The 18,833-nt window shown below is 49.6% G+C and overlaps 1 protein-coding gene and 1 long non-coding RNA gene across 4 annotated transcripts in view; one reads left to right on the forward strand and one right to left on the reverse strand.

The window, feature by feature from the left end:
* The window catches only part of Actn2 (actinin alpha 2), a 77,558-nt gene that overhangs the window by 54,150 nt on the left and 4,575 nt on the right, over positions 1-18,833 (forward strand). For all 3 annotated transcript variants that reach the window (XM_052727548.1, XM_052727547.1, XM_052727549.1), the window contains 8 exons: positions 522-669; positions 2,674-2,824; positions 8,838-8,946; positions 9,960-10,100; positions 11,564-11,746; positions 14,941-15,075; positions 15,977-16,156; positions 17,535-17,681. In XM_052727548.1, coding sequence (XP_052583508.1) covers positions 522-669; positions 2,674-2,824; positions 8,838-8,946; positions 9,960-10,100; positions 11,564-11,746; positions 14,941-15,075; positions 15,977-16,156; positions 17,535-17,681 — 1,194 coding nt within the window. The remainder of the gene's footprint in view (positions 1-521; positions 670-2,673; positions 2,825-8,837; positions 8,947-9,959; positions 10,101-11,563; positions 11,747-14,940; positions 15,076-15,976; positions 16,157-17,534; positions 17,682-18,833) is intronic.
* Positions 5,060-8,824, reverse strand: LOC128103299 (uncharacterized). Its single transcript, XR_008215666.1, has 3 exons — positions 7,845-8,824; positions 7,386-7,778; positions 5,060-7,196 (listed from the first exon to the last, which is right to left on the reverse strand). It is a non-coding gene; the product is annotated as an uncharacterized LOC128103299 (long non-coding RNA).

The raw sequence follows: 18,833 nt of genomic DNA on the forward strand, positions 1-18,833 counted from the left end.
CCTCGAGTTCATTAAGTTCCCCAGGCTGGACTCAAACTTACATCCCTCCTGCCTCAGCCTCCTGAGTAGCTGAGATTATCAGTGTGTGCCACCAAACTTGGCATTCATTACTGATACTCTACCCTCTCCATCATGCAGTTCTTGGTGTCCTGAGATGGTGCCCTGCAGGCTTTCAGCAAAGCCTCTGCTCCTCCCTGCCTCCCAGACTTGTGACCTTGCCCTTGCCTAGGTTTCTCTATAATTTACATCATCTAGCTCTTCCCGGGCACTCCCCTTCCTGCCGTTACCACTGACCCTCTCCACCCTGTGGGACTTGGTCCACATTTGGAGGGGTGTCTGGGTAACTGATAAGAACAGCTGTGCTAATTTAAAAGGCCACCAGCGGGATGGTTAGTTGTGCAGAAGAGGCAAGGAAAGATGCAACCAGAGGACATCACTGTCAGACACGTGTCGGGGGATTCATGGGAGCCCTAGAAATCCACATGTGATACCTGTGGCCTCAAACATTTTCTGTTCCTCAGGACATTGCTGGTGCCTGGCAGAGGTTGGAGCAGGCCGAGAAGGGCTACGAGGAGTGGCTATTGAATGAGATTCGGAGACTGGAGCGCTTGGAGCACCTGGCTGAGAAGTTCAGGCAGAAGGCCTCCACGCACGAGACGTGGGCATATGGTAAGCGCTGAGTGTGGGCCGGGGAGATGGCTCAGTGGGTAGAGATGCTTGCTGCCAAGTCTGACACCCTGAGTTAGAACCAATTCCTGCAAATTGTCCTCCGTCCTTCATAGACACACTGTGGCATGTGTATGCACACCCCACACACAACAAACACACACATACAACATACATATAAATAAATAAATGTAAAAAATGTAATCCAAGTTCTGCTGGACTTGGTGGTGTGTATTCCTCTAATTCCAGCACTCAGGAAGCTAAATCAGGAGGATGCTCAAGAGTTCCAGCTCAGCCTGGACTATACATTGAGTTCAAAGCTAGACAGGTCTCTAGGAAAAGATCTTGTTTCACAGCAACAGCCAGGGGTTTGGAGAGATGGTTCAGCAGTTACAGCTGTGCTCTTTCCCGGCAGCACCCAAAGCAGGGAGCTCATAACCCTTGTCGCTCCAGCTGTAGGGCATCTGGTGACCTTTCCTGGCATCCACAAGCACCTGCACGTACATGCACACACCCACACAGAGACACATACATACTTGAACACATAATTAAAAATAAAAATAAGTTGGGTGGTGGTGGCGCACGCCTTTAGTCCCGGCACTCAGGAGGCAGAGGCAGGCAGATCTCTGTGACTTCAAGGCCCGCCTGGTCTACAGAGCGAGTTTCAGGGCAGCCAGGGCTACACAGAGAAACTCTGTCTTGAAAAACCAATAAGTAAATAAAAATAAAAATAAATCTTAGAAACAAACAACAAAGAATGGACATACTGTAGCTGTTTCCCTGCTAAGGCTTCTGTGAAGCATCAGTGAGTTCATATGATAAATATTTCAGTCGGTGTCTGACACATCCTAGCTGAAATGTTGTCATTGTTGACGTGCACATTTGCTTTCCATTTCCTGCTTTACAGAATTAAATTGTCACTAGTCAGAGAGTAAATGTAGATCTGGGTACCTGGTCGTAGCAGTACTAGATTTAAGAAATACTTACAGAGAGGGCTGGAAATGTGGCTCAGTTGGTGGGATGCTGGCTTAGCATGCACTAACAAAGCCCTGGATTCAATCCCCAGTGGTGCATAAATTGGGCATAGTGGTACATGCCTATAATTCCAGCACCAAGGATGTAGAAGCAAAAAGATCAGAAGTTCAAGGTCATCCTTGGCTAAATACTGAGATCAAGGCCAACCTGCACTAGGGACTCCTTGTCCAAACAAAAAAATTAATAAAGAAAATCTTATGGAGGAATTAGTGGAGGTTCCAAGAAGGAAATCTCTAGTGTTTAGAGTCAGAACAAACAAAACAGGGCCACATTTCACCCCAGAGTGTAGCTTTCAAATATAAAACCTGGGGCAAGAAAAACCGGCTGACGGGCCGTTTTTTGAGACCAGGTCCTGCTGTGTCACTCATACTCAACATGAATTCACAATGCTCTTGTCTCAGGCTCCTGGGTGCTGGGATTACAGGTGTGCACCACCATGCCCAGCTAACTGAATAAGGGTTTTACTCAGTCGTCCCCTGTGGCTCATGGAATAATTTCCAACTGAACTGTGTGTTGTGGTAGGAAAGAAGACATTTGTGACTTAGAATGATGCAGAATATACTTTGTAAAATGCATGCTTCTCCCACCCCACCACCTTTCTTGCTGGGCACCTCCCCTGTGAGCACCTACGGGGCTAGCTGTTGCTTGCAGGCTGGTCCTTATCCTTACTTGAAATCTCAGTATTCTCTGATCACATCCTGGTGTGGGGAAGCTGCTGTGTGACTTTGACTTTTCATGCTTATTTAATTGATTAATATATTTAGGCAATACTGGGACTTGAACTTATGGCCTTTGCATATCCTAGGCAAGCACTCTACCACTGAGCTGCAGTCTTCTGTTTCTTTTTTATTTTGAGACAAAGTCTGACAGAGTTGCCCAGGCTGGCCTTGAACTTATGATCCTGCTGCCTCAGCCTCCAGATTAGTTGGTGTAACAGACCTGGCCTCATGCTTCTTGCTGTCCCCTTTGCAGGCAAAGAACAGATCTTGTTGCAGAAGGATTATGAGTCAGCATCCCTGACGGAAGTGCGGGCCCTACTTCGGAAGCATGAGGCCTTTGAGAGTGACCTGGCTGCACACCAGGACCGTGTGGAACAGATCGCTGCCATTGCACAGGAGCTCAAGTGTGTGCTGGTACCCAGAGTGAAGGCCGTAGTGGGCTATGGGCACTATACAGGGTCTCCAGGGAGCAGGCACTCTTCCCTGCTGAGTTCTAAGGGTCAGGCTGGAGCCCCCAGGGATGGTGACTTTGGTATCTAGAAATGTAAAAACAGGTTCATCCTTGCTGTGTGCCAGAGTCCTTGGGTCCTCCCATCCCTCACACTTGACCCTCATATAAACTATTCTGCTTCCAAGGAAATGAGATGTCAGTGTGGAGGCCTAGCCGCCTGGCTCACACTGGGGCAGGCGGTAGGACCCATGGCTCATGCAGAAAGAAAGGCCAAAGAGAAGTCACTACCTCAGCCCTGACGAAGCGATCTGCCTCACTTTTCTAAGTTTTGTTCTGTGGGAACAGATGTCGTGGTGCTTTTAGTAATCATTGTGCAGATGTTTTCTGCCTCTACTTTATGCCTGTGATTCCTGGGATGTGTACAGTGTGTGTGGAGGGCAGAAGAGAGTGTCAGATCCCCTGAAGCTGGAGTTCCAGATGGTTATAAAACTCTGGGTTCTGGGAAATGAACCCAGGTCCTCTGCAAGAGTAACTAATACTCTTAACTGCTGAGCCATCTCTCTGGCTCCACATCTGCAGAATTTTTATTGCCTATCACTTAATAATAAAAACAAAGTAATTAAAATGTACTTCAGTACGTTGCTCCCTGGTTCCTCACTTTTGAGGAGCATGAACCCCTTAATTAACAAGTAGGGCTTCATAACACACCATATCTCAGATTGGCCCATATAAATCCTTCATCTTTTCAGCCTCACATTATAGCTGGACCTTCTATCATGGTTTTATGCTGCTTGAATGTTGGCTCTTTGCTAATTAACAGCCACTCACTAATAAAATGAGGTCTTGAAAAGGACTCAAATTATTTAGTGTACTGTAATGGCTCCCGTGAGTAATTGGAGCAGTCTTAAGTGTTGCCCATAAACTTTAAGCAATAATTTTTATATTATTATGACTGTTCTTCCTGGCATCTTTGGTGCTGTTTGCTCCACAGAGCTGAGGTGAAACCAGGCATGAGATTTAGGTTGTGTTCATCTGACTGTCAATAACATTCTTTTCCTTCCTGTCCATCCTAAAAATAAATCAGAGATTTTATGCAGTTCTCAAAAGGACATAAAAATAGTCATTAAGAGCCCCAACTCCCCAAATGTAGGTGTCCATGGAGCCATTGTGTAAGAGTCAGGGAAAACGGGGAGACTCTAGAAATAATCTCAGAGGGACGGCGTTGATGCTTCCATTGTGGTTTAGCAGGAAGTTCCTGCAGTGTTCACTCTTGCTTCTTGAGACGGGGTCTCTCTGTGTAGTCCTGGATGTTCTGGAGCTCTCTGTGTAGACCAGGCTGGCCTCAAACTCAGAGATCCCCCTGCCTCTACATCCCGAGTGCTGAGATACTTTTTCTTAATAATAATTTTTAAAAATAATGGTCTGTGAATGGGAAGATGCACACATGTATACCATCGTGTGTGTGTGTGTGTGTGTGTGTGTGTGTGTGTGTGTGTGTGTGTGTGTGTGTGCAGATCAGAGGGGAACTCCCAGGGGTTGGTCTTTGCCACCCACCTTACTGAGGCAGGGGGCTTTCTTGTTTCTGCTGCTGTACTGTGTACTGTAGGCCTCTAGTTTTTCTCCTGTCTCCCTCCCATCATGCCATATGAGTTCTGGGATTACAGGCATGTACCATTTAGCTTTTTATGTGGGTTCTGGGGACTGAACTTGGGTTGTCAGACTTACATAGCTAGCATTTTTACCTGGGGAGCTATATCCCCAGACTCCTTAGTTACTTTTTCGTGTATGTTGTCAAAATGCCTGACAGAAACAACTTGAAGGGGGAAAAAGTTTATTTTTGCTCACAGTTTCATAAGGATTTCAGTCAGTCAGGACAAAAAAGACCAGGAAACTAGGAGATCTAGTGGATTTCTTTTCTTTTTCTTTTCTGCCTCTGCCTCCAGAGGATGGGATTGAAGGCATGTGCCACCATGACCTAGCGTATCTTAGATTTCTATTGCTATGATGAAACATCAGGACCAAAAGCAACTTGGGCCGGGCGGTGGTGGCGCACGCCTTTAATCCCAGCACTTGGGAGGCAGAGCCAGGCGGATCTCTGTGAGTTCGAGGCCAGCCTGGACTACCAAGTGAGTTCCAGGAAAGGCGCAAAGATACACAGAGAAACCCTGTCTCGAAAAACCAAAAAAAAAAAAAAAGCAACTTGGGAAGAAAACGATTTATTTCAGCTTACATGTCCTGATCACATGTGCTGAAATCATAGGCCATCATGAAGCGAAGTCAGGGCAGAAACTTAAGCAGGAGAGGAACCTGGAGACAGAAACTGATGCAGAGGCCGTAGGGGAATGCTGCTACTGTCCTGCTCCTCCTGACTTGCTCAGTTTGTTTTCTTTCTTTCTTTTTAAATTGTTTCTTTTTATTAGATTTATCTTTTATTTTATGTTTGAGTGTTTTATCTGTGTGTATGAATGTGTACTACTTGTGTGCTTAGTGACCATGAAGATTAGATGAGGGCATTGGACCCCTGGAATATGGAGTTAGGAATGGTTGTAAAACTACCGTATGGGTGCTAGGATTCGAACCCATGTTCTTTGAAAGAGCAACAAGTGTTCTTAACCACTGAGCCACCTCTCTGGCCCCTCAATTTTTTTTAATGTATCCCGGAACGACCACCCATAATGGGCCTGGCCCTCCCACATCAATTATTGATCTAGAAAATGCTCTACAAGCTTGCCTGCAGGACAGTCTTATGGAGCCATTTATTCAATTGAGGTCCCCCCTCCCCGCCCCCTCTCAGATTACTGTAGCTTTCATCAAGTTGACATGAAACTAGCCAGCACATCTAGAGTGGAACCAGAGATGAGTATGACCTTCTAAGGCCCACTCTTGGTGACTCACTAATGCCACCAGACTCCACCTTCTTCAAATTCATGCAACTGGCCAGGGACTAGGCATTCAAAACATGAAACCATAAAGGAAATTTCAGATTGAATTATTCAGAAACTTCTGAGAAAGACTTGTCTCTTTAATGTTTACTCTTGAACGAACTACTGCCTTTCTATTTCATATCAGCGTTGTATAGCTGCTCGGAGACATTTACTAGGTTTGTCTTTTGATTTATAAGTCAAAGTAGACACAAGAATCTTAGTCAGCCTTGGTGTATTTGTAGCTAGCTGGTGCTTGCTCTTAAGAACTGGACAAGCTTTAATGAGGTGACAGGGAGCTTCTGTTCCTACCAGAATGTTCTGGAAGAACACTCAGATAACAACCGTATGCATTTCCTCTGTGCAGCAACACAAACAGCAGAGTCAATAAACATGAGCTAGTATATGAAAAAAGAAAAGGCAGTGTGTGTGTGAGACAGAGGGTAAAAGTGCTTGTGGCCAGTCCTGATGACCTGAGTTCAAGGCCAGGACCCACGTGGTACAAAGAGAGAGCTGACACTTGCAGGCTGACCTCTGACCTCCATGCACTTGTGTCGTGTGTGTGTGTGTGTGTGTGTGTGTGTGTGTGTGTGTGCGCGCACGCGCGCGCACATACACATTTATTTATAAATAAATAAATATGCAATAAAAATTGTTTAGAGTAGTGGACAACTACTGCCTTAACTCAAAGTTGAATAAGCAGAGAAACAAACTGGAGCCTCAAGGGCATGGTTTATGGGGAGCGGGGCACTTCTCGGGCTGTTTTTAAAGAAGCCGCCTGAAAATGCCTTCTGGTCTTTACATGCTCGCTCTCTTCTTAGCCTAGGAGGGTGTTTGGGTTTTATGCAGGACTCAGACGTTTATCCCTGAGATGAGGGTAACTTTCACCCAAGCAAGCTTTTCCTTTTGTTCTGTTCTTTCTACCACACTGGAGGCATCCAACAGTCCAAAGAGTGGTTGTCCCTAAATGGAAGAGCTCCATACTGCCCAGTTTTAGAAGTCTCTCTGTACTCAGTCATGTCCCCACACCCTCCTGGACTGGTCACTCAGTAGGCAGCAAGCTGCGTGCCCTTCTAGAGGAGCCAAGGACACAGAACCCTGCAAGCGGACACCTCCTTCCCTGTGACTCATTTCTATGTTCCAGTCACCATGGCTGCAGCTTGCTCTCTGGACTGACCTGGGTCAGATAGTTGGCTTTCCTTGTAGTTTCCATTTAAAAGTCATGCTCTCAGGAGGCCTCAGAGAGGACACAGGGAAAGAAAGCCAGCCAGAGGCATTGAGAAGACAGTGGTGCCTGTTTTAAGAACTGTTGACTAGCATGATTTTTAGTAATTATTCCAAGTGATAATACTTCCAACAGGGACAGTTCACAAAACCCTGAAATTCCCTACCAGATTTCCATACCTTTGTTTTTTTTTTTTTTTTTTTTTTTTTGGTTTTTCGAGACAGGGTTTTTCTGTGTAGCTTTGCGCGCCTTTCCTGGAACTCGCTTTGGAGACCAGGCTGGCCTCGAACTCACAAAGATCCGCCTGCCTCTGCCTCCCGAGTGCTGGGATTAAAGGCGTGTGCCACCACCGCCCGGCTGGCTCATACCTTTGTATTTTGCATATGTGTATGTGTGAGGTGGGGACCAGGGGTCCCTGAGAGATGTGGAGAGGTCAGTCTCAGATGTTTTCACCAGTCACTATCCACATTTTTTAAAGACAATTTCTGAACAGCCAGAGGGCTTGTGTGATTCAGCTGTGTCAGCTGCCTAGTGAGCCCCAGGGATCCCCTTCTCTGTGTTAAGTGGTAATCACAGCAGCACATTTGTGGAGGTCAGGGGACAACATAGGCATGAAACTCAGGCTGTCAAACTTGGTGGCAGGTGCCTTTAGCGGCCGAGCCATCTCACCAGCCTCCCCACCGGCTTTCTATTCGGTCTTTTTAAAAGGTGTGGGGGTCGGGGGAAGACTGTGAGGTGACCTGCTGTGTACACATGAGGACCTGGGGTCGGGGGAAGACAGTGGGAGATGGCGATCAGTGGAGTGCCTGCTGTGTACGCATGAGGACCTGGGGTCGGGAGATGGCGATCAGTGGAGTGCCTGCTGTGTACACATGAGGACCTGGGGTCGGGAGATGGCGATCAGTGGAGTGCCTGCTGTGTACGCATGAGGACCTGGGGTCGGGAGATGGCGATCAGTGGAGTGCCTGCTGTATACGCATGAGGACCTGGGGTCGGGAGATGGCGATCAGTGGAGTGCCTGCTGTGTACGCATGAGGACCTGGGGTCGGGAGATGGCGATCAGTGGAGTGCCTGCTGTATACGCATGAGGACCTGGGGTCGGGAGATGGCGATCAGTGGAGTGCCTGCTGTGTACACATGAGGACCTGGGGTCGGGAGATGGCGATCAGTGGAGTGCCTGCTGTATACGCATGAGGACCTGGGGTCGGGAGATGGCGATCAGTGGAGTGCCTGCTGTGTACGCATGAGGACCTGGGGTCGGGAGATGGCGATCAGTGGAGTGCCTGCTGTATACGCATGAGGACCTGGGGTCGGGAGATGGCGATCAGTGGAGTGCCTGCTGTGTACGCATGAGGACCTGGGGTCGGGAGATGGCGATCAGTGGAGTGCCTGCTGTATACGCATGAGGACCTGGGGTCGGGAGATGGCGATCAGTGGAGTGCCTGCTGTGTACACATGAGGACCTGGGGTCGGGAGATGGCGATCAGTGGAGTGCCTGCTGTATACGCATGAGGACCTGGGGTCGGGAGATGGCGATCAGTGGAGTGCCTGCTGTGTACGCATGAGGACCTGGAGTCGGGAGATGGCGATCAGTGGAGTGCCTGCTGTGTACGCATGAGGACCTGAGTTTGATCACACTGAACCCATTTCAAAATCCTGGCACAGGGGCTGGAGAGATGACTCTGTGGCTGAGTGCTCCATGACCTGCTCTTCTGGCCTCCACAGGCATACACACACACACACACACACACACACACACACACACCTCTTCCCTGTTTATCTCCCTCACACCATTAATCTTTCTTTCTTGCTTTTCCTAGTGAACTGGACTATCATGATGCTGTGAATGTCAATGATCGTTGCCAGAAGATTTGTGACCAGTGGGACAGATTGGGGACACTCACCCAGAAGAGGAGGGAGGCCTTGGAGGTGAAAAGCTTGACCTATTGACTTGAGAATTCCTACCTGAGGCTCCATAATGAAACCAATGGTGTTAATTGTTTCTCCGTGGCCTTGTGTCCTCGTGCAGAGAAAACCAAACATTCTCCAGTAAATGGAGTCTTAAGAAGAATGTGGAAAGTAGGAGTCAGGACCGAGGGAGGCTGGTGGCTTAGTGCTGGAATGTATCAAGTCAGCAGCAAAACATATTCTTCAATTTTAAAATGTTTGAGTGGATTATGGTTGAGGCCCTGTTTGTTAAGTAGCAAGCACTACAGATTTCCCAAAGTTCTTTTGAAAAATTTTAAAGACTTATACATTATTTTTAATTTATGTGCATGAGCATTTTGCCTACATGTATGCCTGTGTACCACTTGTGTGCCTGGCACCTTTGGAGACCAGAAGGGGGCATCGTATCTCCTGGACTTGGGGTTACAGATGGTTATGAGCCATCATGTGGGTGCTGGGAATTAAACTCAGGTCCTCTGGAAGAGCAGTATAAGCTCTTAACCACTGAGCCATCTCTCTAACTCCACCAAAGTTCTGCTGTGCCAACAACTGACTCAGGATATCAGACCATCTTGAGATATGTACCTGGAAAATGGCAACAGATATGGAAGGGAAAAAATGCTAGAAAATAAGTCAGGGAATATAGCTCAGTTGGTAAAGTGCTTGTCTCATACACACCAAGGCCTGGGATCACTTCCTCTCATCCTATAAAACTATATTGTGGTTAACAGTGACTAATCAAAACTCAGGAGGTAGATGTAGAAGCATCAGAAGTCCAAGGTTATCCTTAGCTGGATAGAAAGTTCAAGGCAAAGCTGGGCAGTGGCACATGCCTTCAATTCCAGCACTCAGGAGGCAGAGACAGGCAGATCTCTGTGAGTTCAAGGCCAGCCTAGTCTCCATAGTGAGCTCCAGGATAGCCAGAGCTACCAAAAGAGACCCTGTCTCAAAACAAAACAAACAAACAATAACACTCACTTCTACTTAATCTTCAGAGAACTGAGAAATTGCTAGAAACAATTGACCAGTTGCACCTGGAGTTTGCCAAGAGAGCTGCACCGTTCAACAACTGGATGGAGGGCGCCATGGAGGACCTGCAGGACATGTTTATTGTCCACAGCATTGAGGAGATCCAGGTGAGGGGACTCGAACCCAGTATTCTTTCAATTAGTGTATATTTGTTGTATGAAGTGATGTGTTTGTTCAAGTATTTCCTGTACCAAGTCTTTATTCTGCATTACTCTCTCCTAACCCCACTTCTGCCTGTCTCCTTCCTTTTCTCAAATAGTCTCTCTTCTGTTTTCATGTCACATGTATGCATGTGTGTATGTGCCTCAATATGTGTATAACACCTAGGTTCTGGGTTGGTAAGATGGCTTAGTTGGCAAAGGCACTTGGCCTCAGTCCTGACAGTCTGAGTACAATCAGCAGAATCCACATGGTGGAAGGAGAGAACTGACTCCCACAAGTGTCCTCTGACTTCCACACACATTCTGTGTCATGCATGAACCCGAACTCACACCACACACACACACACACACACACACACACACACACACACACACACACACACACACACAGAGAGAGAGACAGAGACAGAGACAGAGAAACAGAGAGAGACAGAGAATCTGTAAAAAGGGAAAATAAAAGCCGAGCAATGGTGGTGCACACCTTTAATCCCACCACTCAAGAGGCAGAAGCAGGTGAATCTCTGAGTTCAGGCCAGCCTGATCTACAGAGTGAGTTCCAGGACAGCCAGGGCTACACAGAGAAACCCTGTCTCAATAAGGTAAAATAAACAAAACAAAAAGGGAAATAATAAGGGTCCAGATTGAGGAAGACACCTGATGTTGACCTCTGGTTCCCACAGTGTGCACACAAACATTCATGTAATGACATATGCACACATACAAAAGAACCTCCCAAACAGCACCCCTGCTTCCTGCCAACCTAAAGTGTCTTACTCTTATATTTCTCCAGAGCATTCAATTAAGTCTATAAATAAGACCTGCTGGCTTTGATGTTAAGAAGAACAGCTACTGTCAAGTACCCAGGACCCAGTTTATTCATAATCCATTTATGGTGAATTCGAGATATAATAGAATATAAAGAAAACACACATTTGTAATTCTCTTTCCAGTAAAATTGATATGTCATGAGGGCTGGCTTTAGTCAGTAAAGTATTGCTTTGTGGGTATAAGTTCGTGAGTTCATTCCCTAGAATCTACATTAAAAAAATTTAACAAATTGGGCATGATATTACTCGCTTGTAATCCCAGTGCTGGGGAAGTGGAGATAGGCTGGGACTAGGTGATCAGCCAGACTAGTCTAATCAGAGAGCCTCCAGGCCAGTGAGGCCTCCGGTCTCTACATACATACAAACACACATACCAAGTTCACACTAAAAGTCTGGGTGTGGTGGTACATGCCTGTAATCCCAGAAGCTGGGAGTAGAGAAGGAGAATCAGGAGTTCAGGGTCATACGTGACGACATAGCAAGTCAAAGCCAGTCTGGCTACATGAAACCTTGCCTAAAAATAAATAAGTGTACAGTTGACGCTCCTGTCAGATTGGTTCTCTGCCCTGTTCCCTGGCCTAGAGTCTGATCACCGCACACGAGCAGTTCAAGGCCACGCTGCCTGAGGCTGATGGGGAGCGGCAGTCCATCCTGGCCATCCAGAATGAGGTGGAGAAGGTGATCCAGAGCTACAGCATCCGGGTTAGCTCCAGCAACCCCTACAGCGCCGTCACCATGGATGAGCTGCGAAACAAGTGGGGCAAGGTGGGCAGCTGTGGGCTGGGCGTGGGTTGAGGGAAGGACAAGGTGGGCAGCTGTGGGCTGGGCGTGGGTTGAGGGAAGGACAAGGTAGGCAGCTGTGGGCTGGGCGTGGGTTGAGGGGAGGACAAGGTGGGCAGCTGTGGCCTGGGCGTGGGTTGAGGGAAGGACAAGGTGGGCAGCTGTGGGCTGGGCGTGGGTTGAGGGAAGGGCAAGGTGGGCAGCTGTGGCCCGGGCGTGGGTTGAGGGAAGGACAAGGTGGGCAGCTGTGGGCTGGGCGTGGGTTGAGGGAAGGACAAGGTGGGCAGCTGTGGGCTGGGCGTGGGTTGAGGGAAGGACAAGGTGGGCAGCTGTGGGCTGGGCGTGGGTTGAGGGGAGGACAAGGTGGGCAGCTGTGGCCTGGGCGTGGGTTGAGGGGAGGACAAGGTGGGCAGCTGTGGCCTGGGCGTGGGTTGAGGGAAGGACAAGGTGGGCAGCTGTGGGCTGGGCGTGGGTTGAGGGGAGGACAAGGTGGGCAGCTGTGGGCTGGGCGTGGGTTGAGGGGAGGACAAGGTGGGCAGCTGTGGGCTGGGCGTGGGTTGAGGGAAGGACAAGGTGGGCAGCTGTGGGCTGGGCGTGGGTTGAGGGAAGGACAAGGTGGGCAGCTGTGGCCTGGGCGTGGGTTGAGGGGAGGACAAGGTGGGCAGCTGTGGCCTGGGCGTGGGTTGAGGGAAGGACAAGGTGGGCAGCTGTGGGCTGGGCGTGGGTTGAGGGGAGGACAAGGTGGGCAGCTGTGGGCTGGGCGTGGGTTGAGGGGAGGACAAGGTGGGCAGCTGTGGGCTGGGCGTGGGTTGAGGGAAGGACAAGGTGGGCAGCTGTGGGCTGGGCGTGGGTTGAGGGGAGGACAAGGTGGGCAGCTGTGGCCTGGGCGTGGGTTGAGGGAAGGACAAGGTGGGCAGCTGTGGGCTGGGCGTGGGTTGAGGGGAGGACAAGGTGGGCAGCTGTGGGCCGGGCGTGGGTTGAGGGGAGGACAAGGTGGGCAGCTGTGGCCTGGGCGTGGGTTGAGGGGAGGACAAGGTGGGCAGCTGTGGCCTGGGCGTGGGTTGAGGGAAGGACAAGGTGGGCAGCTGTGGGCTGGGCGTGGGTTGAGGGAAGGACAAGGTGGGCAGCTGTGGGCTGGGCGTGGGTTGAGGGGAGGACAAGGTGGGCAGCTGTGGCCTGGGCGTGGGTTGAGGGAAGGACAAGGTGGGCAGCTGTGGCCTGGGCGTGGGTTGAGGGGAGGACAAGGTGGGCAGCTGTGGCCTGGGCGTGGGTTGAGGGAAGGACAAGGTGGGCAGCTGTGGCCCGGGCGTGGGTTGAGGGAAGGACAAGGTGGGCAGCTGTGGGCTGGGCGTGGGTTGAGGGAAGGACAAGGTGGGCAGCTGTGGGCTGGGCGTGGGTTGAGGGAAGGACAAGGTGGGCAGCTGTGGGCTGGGCGTGGGTTGAGGGGAGGACAAGGTGGGCAGCTGTGGCCTGGGCGTGGGTTGAGGGGAGGACAAGGTGGGCAGCTGTGGGCTGGGCGTGGGTTGAGGGAAGGACAAGGTGGGCAGCTGTGGGCTGGGCGTGGGTTGAGGGAAGGACAAGGTGGGCAGCTGTGGGCTGGGCGTGGGTTGAGGGGAGGACAAGGTGGGCAGCTGTGGGCTGGGCGTGGGTTGAGGGGAGGACAAGGTGGGCAGCTGTGGCCTGGGCGTGGGTTGAGGGGAGGACAAGGTGGGCAGCTGTGGGCTGGGCGTGGGTTGAGGGAAGGACAAGGTGGGCAGCTGTGGGCTGGGCGTGGGTTGAGGGAAGGACAAGGTGGGCAGCTGTGGCCTGGGCGTGGGTTGAGGGGAGGACAAGGTGGGCAGCTGTGGGCTGGGCGTGGGTTGAGGGAAGGACAAGGTGGGCAGCTGTGGGCTGGGCGTGGGTTGAGGGAAGGACAAGGTGGGCAGCTGTGGGCTGGGCGTGGGTTGAGGGAAGGACAAGGTGGGCAGCTGTGGGCTGGGCGTGGGTTGAGGGGAGGACAAGGTGGGCAGCTGTGGGCTGGGCGTGGGTTGAGGGGAGGACAAGGTGGGCAGCTGTGGGCTGGGCGTGGGTTGAGGGGAGGACAAGGTGGGCAGCTGTGGGCTGGGCGTGGGTTGAGGGAAGGACAAGGTGGGCAGCTGTGGGCTGGGCGTGGGTTGAGGGAAGGACAAGGTGGGCAGCTGTGGGCTGGGCGTGGGTTGAGGGAAGGACAAGGTGGGCAGCTGTGGGCTGGGCGTGGGTTGAGGGAAGGACAAGATGAGCGGCCAGGGGTTGGGTATGAGATTAGGGCAGGATTAGGTGAGCAGCTGGCCGTAGACTGGATGTGTGATGGGAGAAAGGGTTGGGGGAAGAAGAAAGACCTAATTCATCATCACCCTCAGACTTTCCTTCCTTCTGGGTTTTATAGATATGTTAAATTGTCCTGCTGTTTAGCAGCTTCTGTGATTTGTGGAGAAAGAAAATAGAAGTTATTTTCCTTAAAGAAAATACTATAAATTTTGGCAAAGTACATGTTGGTTATGATATTAATACTGTCAGGGAAACATTTTCAAACCCTGGCCTGAGATGGCTCAGTGGGTGAAGGCCCTTGCTGTGCAAGCCTGGGGACCCAATGCCCAGATCCCACTTAAAGGGAGGAGAGAAAACCAACTCCACAAAGTTCTCCTCTGACTTGCACATGTGTGCGGTAGCATGTGTGTGCGTGGAACACACGCATGCATACTCACACACTCACTTGCACATGCACACACTGTTGTGATAGTGACCATTACTGGTTCTACTGAATCCTGTGTGCATCTGATGCTCACATTCATAGATAAAGGAAATGCTGACTTTCAGTCAGGGAAAGTGAAGGCTTTCCCACATTCAAGTTCATGATTCTGTGCTGTGGTCCCAGTCCCCATGGGCTTGGTGCTGCAGAAAGAGGCTCTTGTCTTAAATACCCATGACTAAGCTGTCCTTTCAGTAGTCCCTTGGTGTCACAAGGTAACTGTCAGAACTAGTCCCTTGAGCAGGGACTCCCATTTCTCTCTGTTCCCAAAGCCTCTTTCCTTTTCTTCCCGCTTGCCCCTTCCTCCCTCTCCAAACCCTAGAGTCCTAACATCTGGTGGTGAGCTCATCCTGTGGTCACTCCTGTGAGACCAGAGCTGGCCTCTCACCCTGCTGTCCTTGGGCTCTGACAGGTGAAGCAGCTGGTGCCCGTCCGGGATCAGTCCCTGCAGGAGGAGCTGGCTCGCCAGCATGCTAATGAGCGTCTGCGGCGCCAGTTTGCTGCCCAGGCCAATGCCATTGGGCCCTGGATCCAGAACAAGATGGAGGTAGGTGGCACCCTTTCTGGAGCCTTCCGGAGCCTGGACTTGGTACTGAGCTTCAGAACAGCACATCCCTGCCTTGTTTTCTGTCTGCCCCACATTGTCTGTGACCTTTGTCTCTCCATGCCAAGGGCTGGTAGAGAGGTCAGAGTGTAGGGAGAGGCACACTGAGAGAGGGGGCATTCCCACTGCCATCTCTCATCAATGACAAAGCCCTTTCTCAGGTTTGGTCTCACCAGGAGCTAGATTTTTAAACCATCCCTCTCTAAAGAGGGCAGATGAAGACTCACACACACTTTGTGTTTCTAGAACATTCAGGGCACAATAGCGTTGGAATGGCTCTGAGGGTCTAGCTTCATTTTATAGCTTTTCAACAATAGCTAGGAGATATTTTCTGTCTCCCCTTTGGGATAAAATGTTAACTTTTAGAGGTATAAACACCTAAAATTGTAAGAAATTCTTCCCAGTGGTCTGATACCTGTCTGGCAGCTCTGCCGATGTCTGTCAGTCCTAGGGCCCCCAGCACCAGAGCACAGTCGCTGTGCTCAGAACATGTCTCCACCCTTCAAGAGCGCCAGCGGGACTTTCCTTACTCCTGCTTTGGATCATGGTGGTTGATTTTCTTTCCCCGTTCTCTAGACAGACATGAACTCCACCTAATTTCATCTTGTGATCTTGTCACCAATCTGGGAACATCTAGTGCCTTGGGCTGCCTGGTGTGGATATGGCCACTGGCACAAAGCCAGAGGCCCTCTCTGTCTGTCTCCATGCTCACTGTCTGCCTCCAAGCACCCTCTATCCACCCACCCGCCCCCAAGAGTGCCCCCTCACTTTCCTCTACCTGCCTCCTACTTACCCCTGGGAGACTGCCCCCGTCACTGAGTGCCCCTCTTACCCCCACACATAGGAGATCGCACGAAGCTCCATCCAGATCACAGGGGCCCTGGAGGACCAGATGAACCAGCTGAAGCAGTATGAGCACAACATCATCAACTACAAGAACAACATCGACAAGCTGGAGGGTGACCACCAGCTCATCCAGGAGGCCCTGGTCTTCGACAACAAGCACACCAACTACACCATGGAGGTATGACAGGCGGATGGGCAGGCTTCGCTTTGCCACCGACCTTGACACCTTCTCAGCTTGTTTCCTCATACACATCTCCCTCTCTGTTTGTGGAAAATGCTGTACATGTGAACACAAGAGAGATTTATGTCTTCCTACTTACCGGGTATGGAAGAGCACTGTGAACTGTTACCAGTGCCAAACAATAGTTAATTGTCAACCTTCTATATTACTGCCACAGTGAAGTCATTACATTTCTTTGGAGGGGTTACTAGAACTTAAATTGTCCTCATTTCTTCCCATTGTGTTTTGGTTAGGTTTTTTTTTTTTTTTTTTTTTTGTTTTTTTCGAGACAGGATTTCTCTGTGTAGCTTTGCGCCTTTTCCTTGAACTCACTTGGTAGCCCAGGCTGGCCTCGAACTCACAGAGATCCACCTGGCTCTGCCTCCCGAGTGCTGGGATTAAAGGCGTGCGCCACCACCGCCCGGCTTGGTTAGGTTTTTTGTTTGTTTGTTTGTTTTTTGGTTTTTGGTTTTTTGTTTTCATTGTTTTTGCTATTGTTTTTGAGACATGGTATTATATGCCCCAAACCCTCCTGGATCTGACTGTGTAACTGAGAATTATCTTGAATTTCTGAGCTTCCTGCCTCCACCTCCTACGTGTGGTGATTATAGGCCTGTGCCACCATGCCCATTTTTTATTAGTTATTTTAAAAATTAGCATATAAAGTCAAGACTGTCCCCATTTCTGCCAGTATGGTTCAGTTTGATGTCCCTGGGAGCCATTGGGTATAACCCAGTGCCCATCCAGCTATTTGATAAGTGTCTTTAGTGACAAATAGACCACATGTTGAATATTTAATCTCCATAGCGTGGGCTGGAGATACAGTTTAGTCATAAGTACTGGCCTAGCATGTGCAAGGTTCTAGCTTTAACCCCTAGTTCCAAATATATGAAATATAAATAAATCTGTCCTATTATGCAAAGGGCCATTTTGTAGATTGTCATTTGTAGAATTCTGGTCTCACTTCTCAACATTTCCCACACTGTACAGAATCTTGCAAAAATTGAAAACGTGGAAATGTTTTTAAGTCTGGGAAAGTTAGGCTGGTGAGAAGGCTCAGCAGGTAAAGGCACTTACGGTAAAGCCTGACAATCTGAGTGGAGTCCCAGGAATCCATGGAAAGGGAGAGGGAGAGAGCTGATTCCCAATTTTCCCTGTGGTCGCTGCGCATGCACCCTCACCACACTGATGATGATGATAATAATTAATAAGATAAGTATAGAAAACCTCTACCAAGCTGTGCTTACTTCCTGCTTGTTTGAGTCACCCTCCTTCTGTGACCGGGGTGCACTAGAACCTCCTTGACCTAGTGATTGTTGGTTCTTCTCCTTGGTAGCATATCCGCGTTGGATGGGAGTTGCTGCTGACAACCATTGCCAGAACCATCAACGAGGTGGAGACCCAGATCCTGACAAGAGATGCCAAGGGCATCACCCAGGAGCAGATGAATGAGTTCAGAGCCTCCTTCAACCACTTCGACAGGGTACTGCGCTCTCTCTCTCTCTCTCTCTCTCTCTCTCTCTCTCTCTCTCTCTCTCTCTCTAGTTGTGTGAAAGGCAGTTATATCTGGAATAACATGCATACTGTCACTTTGAGTCCTCAAAGTCTCATGTATCCCAGGCTGGCTTTAAGCTCTCTATGTGGCTGGGGATGACCTTGAACTCCTGGTCCTCCTGCCTCCACTTCCCAAGTACTGAGATGACAGCAGGAGTGTGCCATCATGCCTGGCTAGTCACTTCAAGTCTTGCTGCTCCAAAAACTTCACAAGGAAACTGAGTGACACCAAGGGAACTAGCTATCAAACAAGCAGTGGTAACTCCTGATGCTGTGCCAAGTGACAGTACATCAGGGCATTTGCTTTGTTTCCCGGGGCTAGGGATTAGCAAGCACAAGGCCCTGGGTTCAGCCCTCGGCTTGGGAGAAAGGGGGAAAAAAGTCAAAATCTACTAAAAAAGATCAAACAAACAAATGAACCAAAACAACAATGTAGCTTGCTTTGTTTCCTGCAGACCCTTTAACTGGGACATTATAGTTAATATCAAAGTTTAACTACCCTTAGTGAAAGTACCTGCTTGGGCTGGAGACATGGCTTGGTGGTGAAGAGGTCTCCTGTTCTTGCAGAGGACCTGGATTCAGTTCCTAGCACCCACACAGTGGCTCACAACCACCTGTAACTCGGGCTTCTGACCTTCGAGGGCCCATGCATACATGTGGTACACACATGTACACACAGGCACACAAACATAAGCATTAAGTAAATAAATAAATATAAAATGTTTTTTAAATGTAGAAAAAGTTTATTTATATTAAACATTGGAAACAAAGTTTTCTTGGAGTGTGTTGGGGTAAGAGATCAGATGTTTAGATTACTTCATGTTCTCATTAGACAGCAAGATGGGACCTGGTGTGATGGTACACGTCTTGAAACTCAGCATGAGGGAGCAGAGGCAGGAGGATCTCTGTGAGTTCCAGGCCAGCCTGGTCTACATAGTAAGTTCCAGCACAGCCAGGACTACATAGCGAGACCCTGTCTCAAGAAATAAAAAAGAAAAGAGAAAGAGAAAACAACAACAACAACCAAATGGGATGGCAGGGCCATGGAGGCTGTGGATGGAGAGCTTCCTCCAATGGACAT

The sequence above is a fragment of the Peromyscus californicus genome, unplaced genomic scaffold (assembly GCF_007827085.1).
Source record: "Peromyscus californicus insignis strain IS unplaced genomic scaffold, ASM782708v3 Scaffold_8__1_contigs__length_139910024, whole genome shotgun sequence".
Lineage (NCBI taxonomy): Eukaryota > Metazoa > Chordata > Mammalia > Rodentia > Cricetidae > Peromyscus > Peromyscus californicus.